At 44.8% G+C, this 21941-nt stretch overlaps 1 protein-coding gene across 5 annotated transcripts in view; it reads left to right on the top strand.

Annotated features, from left to right (window-relative positions):
• The window catches only part of FAM168A (family with sequence similarity 168 member A), a 188587-nt gene extending 168084 nt beyond the window's left edge, over positions 1–20503 (top strand). For 3 of the 5 annotated variants that reach the window (XM_041729938.1, XM_041729940.1, XM_041729939.1), the window contains 6 exons: positions 2460–2486; positions 7920–8045; positions 14434–14576; positions 16076–16250; positions 17395–17525; positions 18254–20503. In XM_041729938.1, coding sequence (XP_041585872.1) covers positions 2460–2486; positions 7920–8045; positions 14434–14576; positions 16076–16250; positions 17395–17507 — 584 coding nt within the window. In that variant the 3' untranslated portion in view covers positions 17508–17525; positions 18254–20503. The remainder of the gene's footprint in view (positions 1–2459; positions 2487–7919; positions 8046–14433; positions 14577–16075; positions 16251–17394; positions 17526–18253) is intronic. The other 2 variants (XM_041729942.1, XM_041729943.1) reach the window with 2 other exon arrangements.
• Positions 20504–21941: the final 1438 nt, after the last annotated feature.

Here is a 21941-nt window from a genome sequence, read left to right as displayed (position 1 = left end):
TGGGAAGGAGCAAATGGGGAAGACAAGTCAGAGATGTAAGAGGATCCGGGCCTTCAAGGAGGCTATGGTGAGGTGGGAAACCTAGAGTTCTGTTCTCTTCTTTGTTTTGGGGAGCAGGTGGAGTGGGGTGCCTCACACAGGATGGCAGCTGTTCCTCTCAGACTAAAGAAGAGGTCACAGATGGCTGTGCTTAGAAAAAGTCACCCAGTGGAAAGTGGAGAGTTCTTGTCTAATAGTTTTGATTTGCCAAGAGAGAGGTGAGGGTTCTTAAGGAGAGAGGTCAAGGTATGAAAGCCTTACTGGAAAGAAAAGGTAACAGCTTCGTAACAGGAAGCCTCACTGAGGGTGGAGGCCGTGAATTCATCAAGGCTTTAATTTTCCAGCACTGGGGCATTTTCTCATAATGTTTAGGACTTACGGTGATCGTTTATGGAATTGTTAAGGATAGTTTGGCAAGAAAGTGGAAGGACAGAGAATAAAAATAAATAGGTAATATTTGTTGAATGGAACCTATGTGCCAGGGACTATTTAAGCTTTTTACGGATATTGACTTGTTACCTATTACAGTAAACCTTTGAAGTCATTATTATTATTAATCTCATTTTCCAAGTGGGAAAACTAAAATTTACAGGAGTTGGGAACTAGCCCAAAGATTCAAACCCAGGAGCTACTACCACAGCTGCATTTGCTCTGCAGTCAACCAGAGAGAAATTAAAGGAGTTAAACTAGAGCAACCAGACTAAGGAGAACAGACAGGAGGAGCCTAGGACTGTGGAATAAAGAGATGAGATTGGAAAGCTCCAGGCATGTGTAAAGTACTAATAAAGTCTTAATTTTAAAAATAAAATATCAGCCCAAGATTTTTCACAATTTTGTGTTTTCAAAAGTTCAGCATATTTCTAAGCTATGATTACAGCAACCTGACCATGGGTTTCCTTAGAAACCTGTACAGTCCACTATAGAGGGTCGTGTTAGCACATTGTGTCAGAAAGCCCCAAATTAGGAGTTGGAAAGACTGGGTTTCTAGCCCTAACTCTTCTACTGATTTTGGTGTGACCTTGAGCAGATTCTTTTCCTTTGGAGTTAGACACGCACGCACACACACACACACACACACACACCTGCACGCACAATTGGTCTTTTTCACATTTTGGGAGGCCAGCTTCTGCATTCACTAGGTCTCCTGACTGCCATAGGGGAGCTCCTGCTGAGGAAGAGCTGGCTCAAGGACAGAGAGGGCAGTGTAGGTTACTCTCAGCTTCCTGCCAGAACCAGCCATTTGTGATGCCATGAGATGCCTGCAGGGTAAAAGTCTGCAAAGGAGTCAAGCTCTCAGGTTTAAATTTCTCTCGGCTTCTTCAAGGAGACCAAGAAGTTGCTTCAGAAAGAGCTATTTTTAGCAGCTGTGAGTACTCTAAGATGTCATCTGTTCAGGATGCAGGGAAACATTTCACTCTTTCATTGGTTCTGAAAGCAATGTAGGTACTTGGAGCTTTTTTCTGAGTTCTTAATGACTTCAGGGATCTTATTTAAGAACTATAGGGCCACCCCTCCCCCCTAAAAAGAACTGTTTGGCCCTGCAGGAGGCAGGGGCCAGGTTTTCAGAATCTAGAAACCAAAGGATATATCGCATTATTGGTAATCTTACTTGAAAATGAAAGGAAAAGATAAACAGAATAGCTAACATAGATAGAAATGAAACACATAGTCACAAGAGGTCTGTTTATAAATCACTTTCATCTACTGTCTCACTTGATTTCATGGCAATTTTATAAAGTACAAATATATTGTTCCTATTTTGCATATGACAAACCTTAGGAAAAACAAGGGAAAAGAATATGCCTGCTATATTCCAGGCACTGTGCAAGGCATGTTACAAATGTTAATTCCTACTTCAGTCTTGTGTGAGTTGAATCTTCCTGCTCCCAGTTTTGCTCAGAGGTTAAATAACTTGTCCAGAGTTGCACAGCTAAAAAGCAGAGGAGCTGGAATTCAAACCCAATCTGTCTGACCCTACAGCCTATGCTCCTTCTGTAGCACCGCACTCTCCTGGAGGTTTCAAGTGAAGTATCTCTGCATTGGTCCTAGCCTTGTGGGGCTTTACAGAGAGTTCTTCAGAGTCCAGAAGTGATTATTTTGTCCCTGAACCTTACTTCCTCTAGTACACAAAGCCTCTGTCATGTGTGAAGTCCTTCTACAATTCAGAGAGCACTAACTTGGGTCAGCTACCTGGAAGATGCCATAGCATCAAGGAGGCACTTCTCAATGAATGGGCTTTCCTGGATGGCAAGTCTGTCATTCCCTCCAGGGTAGAGGCACTTCACACCGTCTGCATTCACTGTTTTTTATGTCACCTGGGGGAAACTGCTATCTTGAGACAGTCTGTTTTTGTAACTGCAATGTGTACTACTTTGCACAAATTCTTAGTGGTAATTTCAACTAACATTTCTATCCAACAGAGTTTCAGTTCCTGCATTCAGCTTATGGTAGGAGAGCTATTTTTCCTCATCTGTATTATGGCCTATGAATGTGTTATCTCATAACAACGGTAGATCCCCTCTCCTTCCCTCCCCAAATCCCATTCCTTAGGCTTGGGCTCCCCCAGGTGGCTCAGCAGCAGTTCCTAAAGCATGCAGGAACATGTCTGATGGTGCAAAATCATGGGTTGGAGACACACATAAACCGTCCCCTAGGGCAGCAATGAAGGATCATGGCACTAAAAGGCGTCTTTCCCCTTCCTCACCTCTGGGGTCCCATCTGACCTAGGTCAAAAACTTTCACCCTAACTTGGCTACTGAATTCAAGCAATCAAGTGAACAAAATTCTTCAACCTGTATGGCTCCTCTGTTGGCTTTGTGGCAGCTCTTGTGGAGGAGTACCTGGATTATGCCTATAAGAACCCAAAAAAAGCAGTCTGCCCCAGGATCAGATTTTCTATCTCTGTTGGCAGTCTGACATGTTTGAAGACCTGGTTGACTTTAGATACAATCTGTTCCCTTAGCCCAGATCTTGAGCTCTGGCTCATTTTCAGGGCATTTTCCTGGATGGTGAGAGGTGAGGGCCAAGTGTGCTAAATAAGCAAGGTCCTCTGGGCAGTGTGGACTCCAGGCCTAAGGCACCACAGGAACTTCTGGGCACCTGTGAGGGTCCCAGCAGTGTAACTGGACTAGGTCCTTTTTGTCACAGACAGTAAGGGACCATGGAAGGGAATCACCACTTTCACTACCCTCACCTGGGCTGCTCAGGATAATGTTTTCATTAAAATCTCTGCACACTTTCTTAACTTTTAACCTTGAATTATTTGGACGTTAAATATTGAATTTGTGTGTGGCACATCTTTCAGGAGATGAGCTGTGAAAATTTCTCTTTGCCACTGCTGTGGGCTGCGTGATCTTGGGCAATTTACTAATGTCTCCAGGCCATAGGTAGTATTTTTTCCAGATGCTCTCTTAGGTCCCTTTAAGTGTAAACAGCCTATCCTCTTATAATTATTTTATTTTTATTTTATTTTATTTTATTTTTTTATTTTATTTTATTTATTTGTTTATTTATTCATAGAGACACAGCTAGAGAGAGAGGCAGAGACACAGGCAGAGGGAGAAGCAGGCACCATGCAGGGAGCCCGATGTGGGACTTGATCCCTGGTCTCTAGGATCACGCCCTGGGCTGCAGGCAGTGCTAAACCACTGCGCCACCGGGGCTGCCCTAATTTTTTTTATTTTTTTATTTTTATTTTTATTTTTTTTTAATTTTTTATTTATTTATGATAGTCACAGAGAGAGAGAGAGAGAGAGAGAGAGGCAGAGACATAGGCAGAGGGAGAAGCAGGCTCCATGCACCGGGAGCCCGACGTGGGATTCGATCCCGGGTCTTCAGGATCACGCCCTGGGCCAAAGGCAGGCGCCAAACCGCTGCGCCACCCAGGGATCCCTAATTTTTTTTATTTTAATTTTTGCTAGTCACGGACCGGTTTCTCTTGTTATTTATGGGAGTCCATTTTTTGTTTGTCTCAGGATATATGAACTTGAACAGAAGTCTCCATAAAAAGTGAGAGAAACTCTCATGTTTCCTCACCCCTCTAATTATAGCATCTTAAATAGAAATACTAAAAAGTATCTGTGGGACTCTTAAAAACTGTTTTGTGCCAGACCCTACAACTGGCCCTTTAAAGATACAGACCATAAGTCAAGGACCTTATTCTAAAGGAGCTCACAGTTTAGTGAGGGAGACAGATAAGCCAGCAAGTATAGGAGCTTCTAAGAATCACAGAAACTGGGATAGCAAACCATATGTATGTGCAGAGGCTGTGGTCAAAGGGTGGGGAAAAGAAAAGACTTCATAGTAAAGACAAACTCATGATTGATGGATTAATAGATTTTTACCATGTGGCATTTGGGGAAATACATACCAGGAAGAGTGAACAATGTGAGCAAAAATACAGAGAAGTGGCATGACACTCCTTGGCATAATTTTGGAATGATAAAGTTTGTGTGGCTGTCATGTGGGGTTGGAAAGTGAGAACAGTGAACGTCTAGAGAGATCACAAAGCTAGGTCATGAGGGGCTTTGAATGCCATAAGAGAAGTTCAGCTTTAGCCTAAGCAGTAGAGAACCATGGAATGTTTTTAAGATTTGGGGATTTGGTTTAAGTCTTATAAATATCTCTTTATTGCAGTTTGGAGATTGCATTTGGCAGGTTTAAAAACAGAACAATGAGGAAACAGTTGTAGTGGTTCAGTTAAGAGCTGATGAGAACTTAAATGAAAGCTGCCCATAACTATGGGGTTGGAAGATGGGCAGATACCAGAATTAGAAACTGTAAGACTGGATGACACTTTACTTTTGATCCTCACATCAACAGTATGAAACAGTCAGGGAGGGATTATTACTGCTTTGTTTGAGACAACAGAGCTGAAGTTTAGGAAGGTTAGGTGGGAAAAAAAAAAGAAAGGTTAGGTGACTTGCCCAAGGTCCGCCAGCTAATAAGTGGCACAGCCCAGGCTAGAACTCAGATTTCCTGACTTACTGCATTATTCAGGATGATGGTCCCTTGCTGCCTCTCTTCCTTGTAAGTGTGCTTAACAGATTGTTCAAGTGTCAGAGGGCATGAGGGCCCCCGTATCCCGGGAAGTGAACAACCCAGCACCTGGATGTGGGCAGCATGCTGTGACTGGGCCATGGCCCTTCACCGCCAAGGGTTCTCTCTGTCTCTCCTTTCTAAATTGAGGAATGACACATATATAGTAGTACCTAAAGCACACTATAGCCTCAAATGTATAGCTCAATAATATTTCACATATGTATACACTTGGATTTAACTACCATCCAGTTCAGAATATAGAACATTTCTAGGAGTTCATACCTTCTATGACACCCAAAAGCAGGCATGCCTGCCAGAGCAGCCTCCTCTCTTACTATACCTCTAAAGTTTCTGTCAGATTGTCTTCATCCCACAATTGAGCTCTGAATTGCTATCACCAACAGAATGGGTTACTTTAGAATTGTACATGGAAGACAAAGATCATATAGTGCAACCAACCAATGAGGAGGTCCAGTTGACAGCTAATATTTGTTTTTTCTAGTCTTCACATTTATTCAGTTATTTAAATTATTAAGTATTCAGATATAGAGAGAAATATAGAAAATACTAATATTTTTTTTCTTTTTTAATGAAACCAGAAGAAAATGCGCACTTCTCCAAGAACATACATAGTTTACTTCATTCAATCAGTTAGATAAGACATAATCAAAGGCACAGTCGCACTTGCTTCTTTCCTGGTTAATCTGGAATGTTATTTTATTGTGTGTAATGCTGTCTTGTTCACTCTCTGGTTGGCGTGTGGCTGTGTTGCATCCCCAGCTGGCCCATAAATACCTTGTGTGCGGTGACCATGACCCACGTGTGTTCCTGTCCACCGTGGCGCTCCCCTCAGTGCTGAGTGCAGTGTAGGCTTCAGTTACTCTTTGGTTAATTTTGATTTACTTAAATTGTCATGCAGTCCTTCAGACTAATGTCAGACTTTTGGCTTATGATGAAAATTATGGTAAAGTATACACCACTTGGGGAAAAAACTGGACTGGAACAGGACCCAAACTCTCTGTGGCTAAATTCAGACCTCCTGCTTCCTTGTGTAGTCCCTATGGGGTCTTGAGGACATCTGACTACTCAGAACTACGTTTCACTTTTTAGAGAGTAGTTTTGAATGACTAAGGCTTTCCAGCCACATTGAGTGGAAAGTTCTAAATTTGGAGACATCTTGATAAATTTTTCAACACTAATTGGATCCTTTATTAATCCCGACTCCCCACCTCCAGCCCCACCCCATGCTGGGGAAGAGAAACCTAAGATAATTGTTTAAAATTGACTGCCCTCCTCCCAGTGTTGCCTGCAGAGCCATGTCTTGATGTCCGGCAATGGCTTTGGACTCTGCATGGAATTCTGCTGGATCTCCATTTCTTCTGCCAGAATTCTCCTTTTAGTGTCACTTTCCTGCCCATGATTTCCTTCTCATTTCTTAGCATCTGCTGTATATATTGCGGGCCATTAATGCAAGTACAGTGTCAGCCCAAAACAGCTATACTTCTAGCCTTTCAGCAAAACAGTCCTTGACCTCCTCCTCTGGCCCCAGTACTTCCATGACTGAAGGAATGAGGGGCATTACCTGTTATCTGGATGGGCAGGGGGGTTATGGGATCTCTCTGGAGGTGGACTGTCCTTGCCCTGGTGGAATTAAAATGTATAGGCATACTTCTCATACCACCCTGTTTTGCCTTAGCCCCTTGTTAAAAATGTTTCAAGTGTATACAATTGTTGCTAGTGTAGCCTCCCCCCACCCACACCCGGCCGCCAGTCCTGCTCTTCTTTAAAACTCCTTATGTCTAAGATCTTATTTGAGTGCAAAAGATACTGTTAAAATGATTCTTCCTACTTTAAGTAGAAATTTGGGTCAAGAATGGTTTCTCCTCTAGGAGAAAATATATCAAGAGAAATCTCTAAAATGTAGGCTTTTTCCCCCCCTTTGAAACCCTCTCTCCTCTCTCCTTCCCACAGGATACCACGAAGGTAAGTTTTTTGAGTCATTCCCCACTTCTAGATCATATGAAGCATCATCCTTCAAATTTCTCAAGCTGAGCTTCAGGTCAGCCTGAGAAGTCTCTGCAGATTTCTTTCAAACTGGGCCACATCTCTATTTTATACCTGCCCCAAGTTTGACATATAATTTCTTAATAGCCCAGCAGATCCTCTCTAATTCACGAGAAGACATCTCAGGGCACCAGGAGTACCTTTAGCAGGAGGATGAAAGGTGTGCAAGAGGGTTTTCTGTCTGGCCCAAGCAGGGTGCACAGGAGGAGTAGGAAGTACCCCACTGGACAGCCTGTACCTTCTGAACTGCCAAAGCTCAGTCCCTTTAGAAGAGATGACAGTCCAGCAAGGTTCATGTTATGTGGTAGTTCTCTTGAGGTCTCTCTTTGACAACAGCTTATTAAATATCTACCCCTAGGTGAGATTTCAAGCATAAAAAAGGAGTACTCAGTTGATCTGGCCTAACACACAGTCAAAGGCTCCAGGTTGCTACATATTACTAAAAAAGCCCTTAAGGACTATCCCAGAGCCTTAGGCCAGAATGTCAGGCAGTGGTATTCATAGGCATCTTCATGGGTTTTGGTAGGGTGTAGAAAAACCTGGCTTTCTCAGTGTAAACTCAGAATTCCTTACTTTCAAATCATTTTGAAGGCTCACTTCAGCACTCCTCCCAACCCACTCACCCATCTCAGAAAGGCTGAACCATCCTGTGTGTCTGAATCAGGGACCTTTGGGTTATATGTTTCCATCCAGCACAAGACCCTTGCTTTGTGTCTGTGATTGGTGGTGCCCACTTCTTATTTCTGCCTAATGCCATTCTTGTGTCTTCCCTTAAGCAACTCTGCTGATGAAACAGGCTTGGCCACAGAACTCGTCTTCCTGTGGTACTGAAGGCACCTTCCACCTCCCAGTGGACACCGGGACCGAGAACCGAACTTACCAAGCATCCTCTGCGGCTTTCAGTAAATACAGCCTGTCTCCTCCTTTCCTTGTTCCCCTTGGTTGGGACTGATTTGACTCTTAGGAAGAAAGGAAAGGGAACTTTTAAAACTGACATTATAAGATATTGTTTTAAGAGGTTCTCCTACCCACACAAAAAATTGACCTTCCTCTTACAGAAAAGGTCATCCTCTTTGATCATGTACCCAGCTTTGGGGAGACCCGAAGCAGTGAGGGAGGGCGAAGGAAGTATGCACCTGGCCAACAAGTTTGATTAGGGAAGAGCTGTTACTGCATTTCAGGGGAAAGAACAGAGGGCACATTTGAAGGTCAGTGGACCTTTGGACAGAGAAGGCTCCTCTAGCACAGCATTTCTCAGCCTTGCCACTATGGACAATCTGGACCAGATAATTCTTTGTTGTGGGGGGCTAACTGGTACGTTGTAGGATGCTTATAATCCCTGGCCTCGGCTTCCTGGGTGCCAGCAAACCCTCATTACAGCAACCAAAAATATCTCTACAGACATTTCTAAAGATCTCCTGGGGAGGCAGAATTGCCCTCTGCATGAGAAACACTCCCCTAGTGTTGCCTGCAGAGCCATGTCTTGATGTCCGGAAGCTACACTGTGGGAGCAAGATATGTACATAGAGTCCTTAGGGGAGACAGAAACCATCTGGCCAGATTGGTTACATTCATTTTGAGATTCAGTGGGGTGACTCATGGTTTCACCTTCACACCTGATTTTTTAATATGAGAAAGCTCAACTGGGTAATGAGGACCAATATTTAGAAGTTACTGAGTGGCATTTTGACTCCACAGGAGACTTTATGCCTTGTTCGTGCTATCCAAAAGAGGCATGGCTGGCTTTGGATTAGGGGGAGTGCTTATTTCTTAAGTTGTGCCAGCAGGGGTTTGACATACCCTTAGAAGGATGTTGCAGACTAAGCCTGATAGTCTGTGGTTCAGTAAATTATTAATCTATTAAACAGATTAGAAGAATATGCTGCATTTTTTTCTTTTAAAATATTCAGTGTTATTTTCTCCTTAGTTACCATTGCCCCTAGATGTCAACATCAACTTACATTTAAACAACATAACTCTCACATGTTAGAGGATTTGCTTTCATAATAACTCCCTCGCTGTGGTCTCTAATCTACACTAGAGTCCTATTATTATGGTGGATTTTTATTCAAGTTTAAAGCTGAAGCTCAGAAAGGTAATATGTCCAATGCCTTCCAAGTAGCAAGCAGCGTAACCAAAAAGAATCACTCAGGTTAAGTTTACTGACTTTTTTTCATGAGATTAATTTTATTCATTAAAAGAGGGATGTCAATAGTAGGGAGTTTTTCCAGGTACCTCAAGTGGAATGGAATGAACATATACATAAACAGGCTTGTACATATATATTTTCTCTTAAATCCACACATAGGGTTGTAGGTGCTTAGAGACACACCTACTGTAGTGAAACAGAGAGAGGCCTGGAGACCAAAAGAGTTGGATTCTAGACTTAGTTCTGTATAATCACAGATAATTTGGATAATTTGTGTCCATGATTTGGACCTAGGTTTTTCCAACTGTAAGATGAAGGGGCTGGACTAGGTCATTTTAAGATTCTCTCTAGCTTTTAGACTCCTGATTCTGTCACCTTGGTGCTGTGTACTCAATACTCATGACCCCAGCTGGGACTTCCTTTCTAGGGTGCCCATAGTTGACCAACTAGCCTTCACTCACGTATCTCCAGGGTACTCATTCCCTCCATACAACCCTTTCTATGGTGAGACTGTCTGAATCTTAGGCAGCTTTGCTTTCTCCTTTGTGGAAATCTTCCTGAAGTCCCATCGAAATGTTCAGCAGCTACTCCCACTGTCCTCTCACAAGCTATCACAGTTCCTGGAAAGGACCGAATTATACCCATTCTTTAAGCAAGTCATGTATGAACCTGTGCAATTGTAAAATAGAAGTGAGCTCAACTGACCCTCCCCCATCCACCAGGGTTCCTCCCAGCATACAGATTTTGTGGCTTCTAATGCCATAGAAAATTCAGGGTAATTTGACAAATTCAGTTCAATTTTACTCACACTTGCTAAGCTTGTTTGTAATTAGGTCTCCCTCCGATTTATTCCATACTCTCTTGTTCAGCTACCACCAAGGAGACTTGGGGGTCAAGGCAAGACTCAGACATAGAGCTTTGTTCAGACATGTAAATCTGATGGTCAATAAACCGATTAGTCTAAAAGGCATCCTTGATGTGAGGATCAATGCCTTTGAAGGTGGTAGGGGCTCTCCAACTGAAAAAGATTCATAATAGTGCAGAAGTATTGAAGAGAGGGCTAAAACAGTTTTATTTCACTAATGTATACACTCTATTTATTATCCTGTTTGATGGAGCCTAAAATTATAGTTAGGAACCTGAGAGAGAGAATGGGGCCTCATAAACAAAGCCTCTTTCATAAGGCAGAGCTAGGACTTCTAGTGATCTAATTCCTTTTTTCTGAGTCTAAGTTCATTTGAGCAAAATCAGTGAGGTTTTTTGTTTTGTTTTGTTTTTTGTTTTTTGTTTTTTGTTTTTTTTTTTTTTTTTTTTTTTTTGCATCCAGCTCAACAGCTTCTTTTACTTAGATGCAGAGTAATAAATTGTAAAATTTTGTATTACCCAAGGTAGCCCAGGCTCCAGCCCCGGGGAATTTCTAATCCTCAGTGGAATGGACAGGACCACCATTCAGTTACAGAAAGTCCTCTGCAATGATTTTCTCATAAAAGTCTCACTGAAATACTCAGAGACTTAGAACACCAACACGAGAATGGCCTTTCTATTATCTAGTCCAAATGAGGGTATTCCTGAGAGAAGAATTGACCTGACTCACTGACAGAGCCCAGGCTAGGGGCCCAGGCAATTTCTGCAGCCTCCTGACCCAGATGGAAACCTTGAGAACCATTGTAGTTGGAGGAAGGAGCACTGAGTCCTGAGTCCCAGCAAGCAGTTGCACTATTCTCAGCCATCTATTCGTCATCTTATCTGTGAAACATTTGTGTTGGGCTTAATGATCTCTAAGGTGTCCTCTAGCTCTGCAGTTCTGCTTCTCCCATCTTATACTGTCTGGACGAACAAGCGGGGCCTTCTTCTGCAGCATCATCTTTTTGGCTGCCAAGGGCATTTTGGCTGCTGATTTGTATTCTGAGTATGTGGGTATCTCATTTCATAACATGAGGAAAGGGAAACATTCTCAGACAAAGTTATTCTTAGATGTGGAAACCAAATTCTCCTGCAGCCTCTTGGAGCTTTTTTATTTTCCTCAGAGAGATAACCTTAACACTTTGTAAGATGATTGTCCTTGTGGCATAGAGAGGTAGTGCAGGCTTCTCCTGGGGATAAAAACTCAAGAGCACATTCTCGGGAAGCATAAAGGAAATATGCCAGCATTGTTGGCTTGTTAACTTTAAAGAATTGTGAAGTCATGGTATTTTAAACCATACGGTTTCAGAATCTTAGAATCCTGGAGTCTGTGTTCCAAGTTGGATCACATCATGGAAGTCACAGTTGAACCTCTCTATTGTAATCTTGCAGCCCAGTCTCCGCTTGCACATCCCCAGGACAGGAAGCTTACTATTTCTCTATAGAGCAAGCGAGAGAAAAGAGTAATAGCTCACCTTTATGAAGTGCTTTAATCGGTCAGGCACTATTCTGAGGGCTTTGCAATAAATGTGTAACCCTATAAAGTAGGTATTGTCGTTATCCCCATTTTACAGATGATGAGACTGCTGTAGTCTATAGCTATTAAATAGCAGGGCTAGGGTTTGGACCCACATAACACATTACTCTGTGCTGTATAGCTTTCAGAGCAGGCATCTTAGGTTTCAGGAGTGTCCTACCCTTCTGCATAGAAAAGAGATGCTCTCCATTCTAGCAGGATTCCTCATACTTATTTAATTCCTTAAATCAGGAGTCAGCAACCTTCCTTATAGAGGGCTAAATATTAAATATTGTAGGCTTCTCAGGCCATATGATCTCTGTCATAACTATCATGGTAGCTGGAAAGCAGCCATAGTTGATAAATAAATGAATGGGCAAGGCCACGTTACAGTGAAACTTTGCTTACCAAAATAAGCTACAATTACAAAAAATTATAGTTTGCATGATTGATTGATTGAAGTTTATTTATTTTTAGTAATCTCTGCACCCATTGTGGGGCTCAAACCCACAACCCTGAGATCCAGAGTCACATGCTCTTCCAGCTGAGCCAGCCAGGCACCCCTGTAGTTTATGTGTTTTCGATATTGAGAGCATGAATAAAAGATTTGTTAATAAATAAATTTGGAAATAGTGTCCTGCATATCCTTGCCTTGGAGATTCATAGTTCATCCTGTCATTTTAAAACTTCTCAGGGTCATAGAATGAAAAACAAAGCTATTTATCTCTGTTCTGCATTGCTGCTATTCTTCTTTTTGTTCTTGTTTTTTTAAATGATTAAAATCCCTCAGAATTATATAGTCCATTGTACAGTCTTGGGACATGCCCATGTTGAGAACTCCCTTTGTTTTACAGATGAGCTGTGCCTCCAAGATGAAGTACCCCTCAGATGGCTCCTTTTAGATGTCACAAACCTAGATTTTCTGTCTTCCCCCACAATATCTGCTTTACCTGCTGTAACCACATATCATACATAATTAGCACCACAGTCTAGAAACTTGGAGGAATCTCCATACTTCTCTCTCTCAGCTGACTCATACCTTCACATCTAGTTTCTAGTTCTTCACAATGCTACCTTCTCATGATTTTATTCTTTCCACTCCATCCTCATGGCTCCTTATTTCCCAAGTGTATTTGATCATAAAACCAGTTTTCCATGGAATAAATTATGGATCTGAAGGAGGGGGCAGTAAATGACATGATTTCAGGGAAGAGGACAGGACCTTTTGTGACAACCAAATAGCAGCTCTCCTATCCTACTTGAGTACCTCATCAGGGGCTGGCGGATGCCAAGCCCGGGCTATGGACTGAGAGAGATTTGTGACCTTATGGTAGCTTCCTTTTACTTAGGGTTAAGGTAGAAGAGACTCAGGATCTTTTTTTAAAAAATGGGATTTTAGTTCAGGAAGAGATCTTCATTCTTAGCCTTCTGTTTCAACAAAATAGGAAACCAAGGCCCAGAGACTTGGCAGCAAATTGGAAGAAAGCCTGAACTGAAGCCTAGATCTGTTCTCTTCCAATAAAGCACCCCTCTCTACTCTGCCCCCCAGTCCCTTCTTGCAGAATCAGCCCCATGTTGCTGACAAAGTCCTTGGTGAGTGTCCTGCAGGTAGAAGAGCTGAGTTGAAGCCAGGAGAAGCTCAGTGATGTGCCAGGCAGACCAAGCCAGAATGAGCAGCACAGAAGAAGCTCCAGCAATACCCCGTTGGAGATCAGAAACCAAGGTCTCCTGGCACTGGCATTTCAACTCATACAGAAGTTTCTTAAAACACTTGCTCTTTCTGAGCCCCTTGTATAAAGTAAGAGAGTTGGGGGTCTCTTGATGATCACTTGGTTTCCACAGAATCATTTCATTTTGTATTGTAGAAGTACATAGCCTTATTCCTGAGTGATTTATGTTTCAGGTTTTTCCTATGAACATACGATCTACTTTCCAGAAGATTCAAAGGCAGCAGTTTGATTGAATGGCTGATTGTGAACTGCCTGGGGCCCAGATCCCAGGTGGATGTGATTTTTGTGACCCCTGACTTGAGGCATTCAGGCAGAGGGGGTCCTCCCCTGAGCCCCAGGATTGGAGGAAAGGCTGGCTCTGTAGAGCATTGTTTTGTTTTGTTTTGTTTTGTTTTGGCATCTCAGAAGATGAGGATCTCTGAGTGGTGTTTTCTGTGGGTTTTTCACCTTAAAAACATGTCAGGAGGGAAGGAGAACATGGTAGAGAGAAGTCCAAAAAGAGAGAGATACAAGGAGAAAAAGAATAAGGGGGGAAACAAAAGAGAACCAGCAGCAGAAGATCTCCTGGGCTGGTGAGGGAGGAGACAGAAAAGCAGGAAAACAGTACCATAAAGAGCAAGTGGGCAGAGGGTCTCTGGGCCATCTGTGCACACGTGCCTGTCTCCCGGTACAGAGTCCCAGACTCTCTGAGCTACAGGGGTCTCTTAAGAGATCAACTGGTTCCAGCCTCTTATTTTATAGACCATGCCCCTGAGAACCAAAGAAATAAAAGATGCCAGAATCACTCATGCAGCCCTGTGCACCAGGACTGAGGGAGCTGCCTCTGGGCCTAGGGCTCTCTAAGGGGAGCCCTGTTCTCTGTCTGTCCTCATCTGTGTTTCCTGCCTGAAATCAGCCAATCCTTGTCCGGGTAGTCATGACTAGGACCTGCTGCCTTCCAGCAATGCTATTCTGTCAACTAATTGGAAGTCTTTCTTATTGCCTTGGTACAGGATATACTGCGGGGACACCATACAAGGTCCCACCGACCCAGAGTAATACTGCTCCGCCCCCCTACTCCCCATCACCCAACCCCTATCAGACGGCCATGTATCCAATCAGAAGTGCCTACCCCCAGCAGAATCTGTATGCCCAGGTAGGTGCATGTGGAAGCCTGGGCCAACTTCTCCTTCAGGTAAAGGAGCCACCAGCCTAGGTGGGGTGGGGGTAGGTGAGTAAGAGAGGGAAGGCAAGTTCATGGCTCTGGCCAGTTGTCACTGTTGTATCATGGAAACAATAACCCTGTAGTCTATATACTCCTTCACCCCACCTCAGCTCCTGGAGGGGTGACACATGAAGTCATTTAGATTAACAGAGCCTAGAATGTCAGAGGAGCAAGGGCCCCTGGAGATCACCTAAGATGCTCGATTCCTTTTCATGCAAGTGGGGAAGCTTAGACCCAGAGAAGAGAATGACTTGTCCAAGGTCACACAGAGAGATACTGGTTGAGTCAAGATGAGACCTAATGTGTCTTGTTTCTCTCCCTAACCCCCACATCTACCCTTCCTTGATAAAGTCCGTGAGCCAAACAGGGAGGAGGTTAAGTGCTCAAACTTTTACCAGTTCACTGTGTGATCTTGAGTAAGTTATTCTCTCTCTCAATGCCTTCGTGTCCCCATCTGGGCTCCTTCAGCTAGAGAATGTGTGTACTCTGAGGGGATGGCTATTACGGGGATTATATGAGGCCCCAGCATGCCCATGGCACATTTTTGGGGAATGACAATTCTATGTGAGGTTTATTTAAGTAATGAGGAGAACACTTTGATTTAAAAAAAAAAAAAAACAGCTACGTTCTAGAGTAGAATGTGAAACTTTTTAAAGATACAACAGTAGGCTTGAGATGGATTTTTCTTGTTTGTGGTAAGCTGCTTTGCACTATGTTCTCAGACCTCTGAGATTATAAACTCATATTCTGAAGCTCCTGTCATTAGTTAGTAGAGACATTTGAGAAGCTCTGGATTAAGATGATCCAGGGGCCTGTGTCTACTGCCCACAGAGGTCAGCAGGCCCACAGGCCAGGCTGCTTCCTGCTGGCACCACCATGTGAAGTGGGAAGTCATCTCAGACCACTGTCTCCAGCCTCACTTCTTTGCCTAAAGAGAAATAGTAAGAGACATCTGAGGAGGTGCTCTGCATTTGTGACAGTTCCCAATAGGTGAGATGGCAGTACTCACACCCATGTGATTGTCCCACTAGTCATGCTTCATATGCGTGCACACAGTGGTCTGGATTCACCAGCCCCATCCATCCCTGCCTTTACTTTTTAGGCAGCTGGCAGAAACACTGCAATAAGACACAGACGTTTTAAAATGTTAAAGTTGGGGCTTTTACCCCATTAGATCACCATAGCAGCCTTAGGAGCAAGGCAGGATAGGTTTGGAGCCTTATTTTTCATAGAGAAGCTGAGGCTGAAACTGAATTGTCTGCAGTCATGTAGTAAGACAGCTGGAACCCAAACCTTGAGTTCCTGGGCCCATGCTTCTCTGAGCCCATCCCATAAGGTCTGGGAAGAACAGGCTCCCCTCCTTTCTCCTCTCTCCATTTCCTATCCCACTTTTCCAAAAGCCTGTGTGACCTCAGCCTTTTTTCCCCCAGGGAGCCTACTATACACAGCCAGTGTACGCTGCCCAGCCCCACGTCATCCACCACACCACGGTTGTCCAGCCCAACAGCATTCCCTCTGCCATCTACCCGGCGCCTGTTGCTGCCCCCAGGACCAATGGTGTGGCCATGGGTATGGTGGCTGGCACCACCATGGCAATGTCAGCAGGTGAGGGCAGTGTCTATATCAGTGTCTGTCCCCCTTCCCCTGAAACTCGTGACAGACTGGAGAACACAGTCATGGAATCGAGTTTAGCATAGCATGAGAAATTCTCTGCTGGGGGGTTTCTAGAAACCCTGTCCACAGGGATGAGGAAGATTTCACTAAGAAGGACATATTGAGCTTAGTCTTAAAGGGGGAACAGAAGCTAACCAGAGGGATGGGAAAGAGAAGAGCAGTCCAGGTGGAAAGAAGATGAGCATGACATGTTCACAGAATGGAAATGGTCCAAGGCCCTTGGAAAATAGGAACATAGAATTGGAAGGGCAGCTAGAGCAGTCAGCAAAGCTAAAGTGGAAAGGCGCAAATACTTTTAGGTAATGGGGAGCTGGCATGGTTAGATGGAAGAGGCTGGAAGCAGGTAGGTCAGTGGGAAGGTTGTAGTTTAGAAGGATGATGGTACTAGGATTCTGGTTCCAGAAAAGAGGGCACAGGGCAATGTTATTTAGCAGGCAGAAGCTTAAGACCCTATCCAGTAATTAATTGTAAGGCCTGGAGGACCCCTTCTCCATTTCTGGCTTCTCCAGAAATCACACCAGAGCCCTGTCCATCTGGAACCTTGAGGATGAGGGTGAAGATGCCACAGGAATAGCAGGTTTAGGGAAGTCTCTGGATGTGCTGACATTCAGAAGAAAAGCATAAAATGACAAGACGGCTATGAATAACCTTTAGTGACCCAACTTTTGAAGACTCACTTGAAGGAATAGAGTACAAGTGGTCTAGTGGGTGAGAGGTGGGAGTTGGGATTTTATTCTTCCCCTAATGTAAGGGCTTATTGAGGCCTCATTCCCCAGATCAGGTCAGCAAGTTATCTGCTTGGTGCCAGCCTTGTTGTTCTGGTCCTGGGGATCAGTTACTGATAGATCAGATCAGGCCACTGAAGATGAGTGACTGTCCTGGAGCATCAGCAAAACTTGCCCTAAAGAGATGAAGCCTGGCAAGGTGGGAGGGGCGGGCAGCAGTTTCTGAGCAGGTGGGGAGGTGGGGGGTGCAGATTGGGGAGCAGCTGTGTGAAAGACCATGGCTTCATCCTCTTCATCCCAGTGCCCTGGAATTGGCCTCATTGGGTTGACTGTTCTCTCTGGATGCTCAGGTACCCTGCTGACTGCACCCCAGCACACTGCGATTGGGGCACACCCTGTCTCCATGCCAACATACAGGGCCCAAGGGACCCCTGCGTACAGCTATGTGCCCCCGCACTGGTAAAGCCTGCAGCCTGTCCAAGTGAGTGGGGCCCGGGCTGGGAGAGGTAGGAGGATGACCCAGTACCAGAACTGCCCCTAGCAAAGCCCCTTGTTTGGTCTGCACAGGTGTCCACAGAGGCCAGTGACAGTTGCTTCCTGCTCAGTAATCTCACTCTTAACGATTGCTACGACTTTACCTATATTCTAGATACTTGACATGTTATCTCATAATCCTTATGGTAGCTCTGTGAAAAGAGGATTATTAGCTTTTTTTTTTTTTTTTTTTTTTTTTACAGATAAATACATAGTTCTGCATCACTTAGCCAGTAAAAACTAAGGTGGAACTTTAACTCCAGTCCTCTAATACCAAATTCTGTGCTCTTTACTACAGTCTTCAGACTTTAACTCTGGTCCTCATTTTTCAAATGAAATCTTACCTTAATCAGATGTTGGCTATGATGGACTGGATGGAGACCTTGGGCACTGCCCTCCCCCACCAGCTTCCTTACCGCCCTCCACAGCTCATGAGGCAGTGCCATTTAACCACAGGGCTCCTGGGATGTCACTTTTAAATTCTCTGCCCTACTGATCTCCTCTGCTCTCTACCTCCTCTAAGAGCTCTTGGCACTGGATGGCAGCTCTTGGCACTAGGAAAACACAAGAGGGCTCCATGTAGGGCTCCCACAATGAGGGGAGGGGACCCAGTGGCTTCCTGAAATAGCCTCAGGAATACCTCTGTCACTAATGGCTTTCCCCTTCCTTCCTCAGATCTGGAGTCACACATTGTATGCAACTACTCAAGTCTTACACAGGTGCTGGAGCAGTTCCCTAGCAGCACCACCTCTATTTGCAAGAAGAGACAACGGAAGTGCAAGGGTCACTTTATGCATCTTTAACGGTTTTGGTTTTTATTTTTGGTTTTTGTAAAAGCTGCTTTTTCTAATCTCCTGCCTCTCCAAACTGTCCCCTTCTTTGCCGCTACCCTTCAAGCTCTGTCCCTCCTCCTGACCAGGCACATCCTCTCTGCTCTTCTCTCCTTCCCCAAGTGTCTGGTCCCTGGGGACCCCAGTCTAGCGGCAGGCAGAGAGTGGGGTTTATTGCAATGGTTCAGCTGAAGGTGTGTTTTCCTTTGAAGAGCATAACACATGTGGCCTTCGGGTCCAGGGTAGAAACTCAGAGCTGTTGAACAAGTTACATCTCTGGGGGGATCATTTATTTTTCCTAAGCAAGATTAGTTTAGGACATTACCATGTCCTGACACAAAGGAAATGTCTTCTGAGAACCATCGCAACAGACCAAGAACAGAACCACCTGATTAGGTAGGAGTGTTCATAGCAGCTTAATACCCCAAGTGAGAACCTGGGAAAATCAGATTCTTTCTTTGGGAGAACTTGAGGGAGGGTGGGGGGAGGGAGGGCACTGTGGAAAGGAAGAGGGGAGAGAGGTGCTTGCCTGCTGGCTTTGGTTTGTAAGGTCTCTGGCCAAATTGTCTGGGCCTGGACCCTCTGATTTGCACAGTGTTGTTAACTGACCTGGCACTTCCTCAAAAGGTAATTTTGACCTCAGACCTGCCAAGCAACTTCAGGGTGATGGTATCCCAGCCTCCCAAAGCTTTGGAAGGCCAGGTGCCCTACGTAATCCACACCTTGGCCCCTGAGCCCACATGGACCCACTCTGATAAGATGCTTCCTCCTAATTAGAGTGGGACCCTATAGCATTTCTCTCCCTTCCCTCTGCCCTTCCAGGTACCAGGGCTCACCAGTCTGTCCCTGGGGCTCTTGGTTACCTTGTGCCATTCACGGCCAAAGTGAAGGAACCACATTCCAGGTGGGTGCTGGCAACTCTGAAGGTCAGGATAGTGAAGGAAAAGCAATAGCAATAAACATTTCATAGACTCATGGAACTGAAGGGACCTTAGCAATCATCTCATCCATTCCCCTGTTTGATTGATGAGGAAGCTGAGGCCCAGAGAAGACAAAAGGACTTCCCTAAATCTAGCAGTAAATTAGCATTAAATGCAGCCTTCCTACTTAGGGGCATGTTATCCACAAAAATCTACCTAGGGATGGAGTAGCTTGGTTTTGTAAAAGTGAAGTCATCAGCACCCACACCTGGTGAATTCTGGAACAGTCTCTGGGCTTTGGTTTCTGCTCTTTTCCTCCATGGATTCCAAAGTGGGGGTTGACTGGGCAGAGGTCACATGGGGGCAGATGGCAGGAACAGAAATTGCAAATGAGGAAATAGCATTTGGAAATTCTGTGAAGACATCTGGAACTTTCATTCTATACTGGACTCCAGCCCTAGGAGGAGCAAGTGGACTGGCTGAAAAAAGAAAATCTATGCTTTTAGGACAGTAGCCCCTCATCCTGAGAAGAGAAGAGGACAAGGATGAGGCTCAGGAGACATGGGCTGTCATGGGGGAAGAGGGACCCCTGAGTCAGGAAGTGTGGCTAGTCTCAGCCAGGAGCCCACTGTCCCAGCACTGTCCCCTACACCCAGCTTCTGGCTGGGCCAGCAGCCCCTCTGGGGGTGGGGGGTGGGGGGGGGTGCAGGAACATTTTACTGTACAAAATGGGATCATTGATAACGTTTGGGACTTTTAAATAACCCTTTTCATTTTAAATTCACACATACTTGGACATACCCCTACCCCTACCTCCCATGTCTCCCTTAAAGGAGGAAAAAATCAGGAAACTTGAGCCAGAAGGACCTCAGAGGCTATCTGGCCCTTCCCAGGAGGGCAAAACCCATCAGCATCCAACGGAGAGCCAGGAGTTGGGGGACCCACCTTCTTGGCCTTCCAGGGAACTGCAGGATCAGAAGGAGAAAACTAGCTATTCTAAGAGGTCTGTTCTAGGGTGCTGATGGGATTTCATTTTAAAACAATTTTCCAGTGTTAATCCATTTTTTGCAAATACCTCCTCCTACTCTCTGGTTTTGTATGGGTGGGTGAAGGTTGTTCTAGATTATGTCATATGTGTTTGGAAAATGCCAAAATAATACTAATAATAATAGGAATCCTTTGTATTTGTCAGGCGCCCCATAGATTTCAGAGCGCTTCCAGCCTTTCATTTCCTGGTTCTGAGAGAGAGAGATGGGGTCAGAGTTCTTACACCCATCAAACAAATGAGGAAACTGGTTTTAGAAGGAAAGGGAACTTGCCAATGTGAGGAGAATGCTAATATCCTAATAGGCTTCCCTGAACCCTGCTGCCTTTAGGTGATCTGGGTAGAACCAGAAAGGAGGAAAAAGGAGGAGCCCTAGGAATGACCTTGTTACTTTTGCTCTTTGTATACCAGTAAGTAAAAACTAACATCTAGTACCTCACAGTTCATGAAGCACTCTCCCATCCATCGTCTGGCTTAACCCTGTGAAATAGATTATTCCTCCCATTTGATCCATGGGGAAACAGAGACTTGGGAAAGCAAAGTGAGCAAGTCAAAGCTCACAAGTGGTAGAGCCACCTGAATCCTGCTTGTCTGCTTTCCCTTGTCTAACTCCACACACAGGCCTGTGAACTGAAGCATCTATGCTCTGTACCCCCCCTTTGTCCTGGTATGTAATCCAGATCAAAGACACGCCCCAAGGCAAAAACCAGGTACAGAAAGGCTGTGGTCTGGAAGAGCCCAAGTCCAACACCCCTTTTTCAGTATGTGTGGCAGAGCCCCAGTTCTGCTGGCCTCCCCCCTTGCTTTGATGGAGATCCACAAGCCTAGCCAAGCTTGGGGAGTCATTGCAAAGGGAACAAGACCAGGAGAGCAGGGGCAGTAGTGCGCCTCTGGTAGGATGAACATTCCTGGTAGGCTCATAGGCATCTTTTGGGTGGCATCCAAAGATGCTGGGTGGGCCCAGTGGTAAAGCTGGACAGAAGGTCAACTGGAAGGGCCCTGCCACTGTGGGAAGGCCAGCATGCCAGAGAGGACAAGGGGTGTGCTCACGGGAGAGTGAGCTACAGCACTGGCACCAGCATGCAAATGCCTCTCCACTCCACTGCCTTCCTGCAGTACTACAGGTCTGGTGGCCAGGTTTAGGGGTATAGGTGGTTCTAGTCAATAACCAGCCCTCTTGGCTTCCCCCTTTTCTTCCCTCCTCATTAGCCTGGGGCTGTAGTGCCCCCAAGTGGTCAGAACATAATCTTTTTGCCATCTTTTGGAAAATTTTAATTTTTTTCTAAGACAGGATAGTTGCTGCAGCTCTTCTCTCTTGGCAATGACCCTAAAGTATATATCCCCTTACGTAAATATTGAACAAGTCCACATACACCTATCCAGCTTTTTTAATGTACAAAGTACTTTGACATAGATTGCCAAATCCTCATATTATTGATGGCAAAAACGAAGTCTAAAAAGACTTGGGGCACCTCGCTGGATCAGTCGGTAGAGCCTGTGGCTCTTGATCTTGGGGTTGTGGGTCCAAGCCCCACACTGGGACTAGTGGGGGGCTTAAAAGACTTGAT

Source organism: Vulpes lagopus, chromosome 15 (genome assembly GCF_018345385.1).
Source record: "Vulpes lagopus strain Blue_001 chromosome 15, ASM1834538v1, whole genome shotgun sequence".
NCBI classification, from domain to species: domain Eukaryota; kingdom Metazoa; phylum Chordata; class Mammalia; order Carnivora; family Canidae; genus Vulpes; species Vulpes lagopus.
Note: the sequence above shows the minus strand (reverse complement) of the source record. Positions and strands in the feature narration are given on the sequence as shown.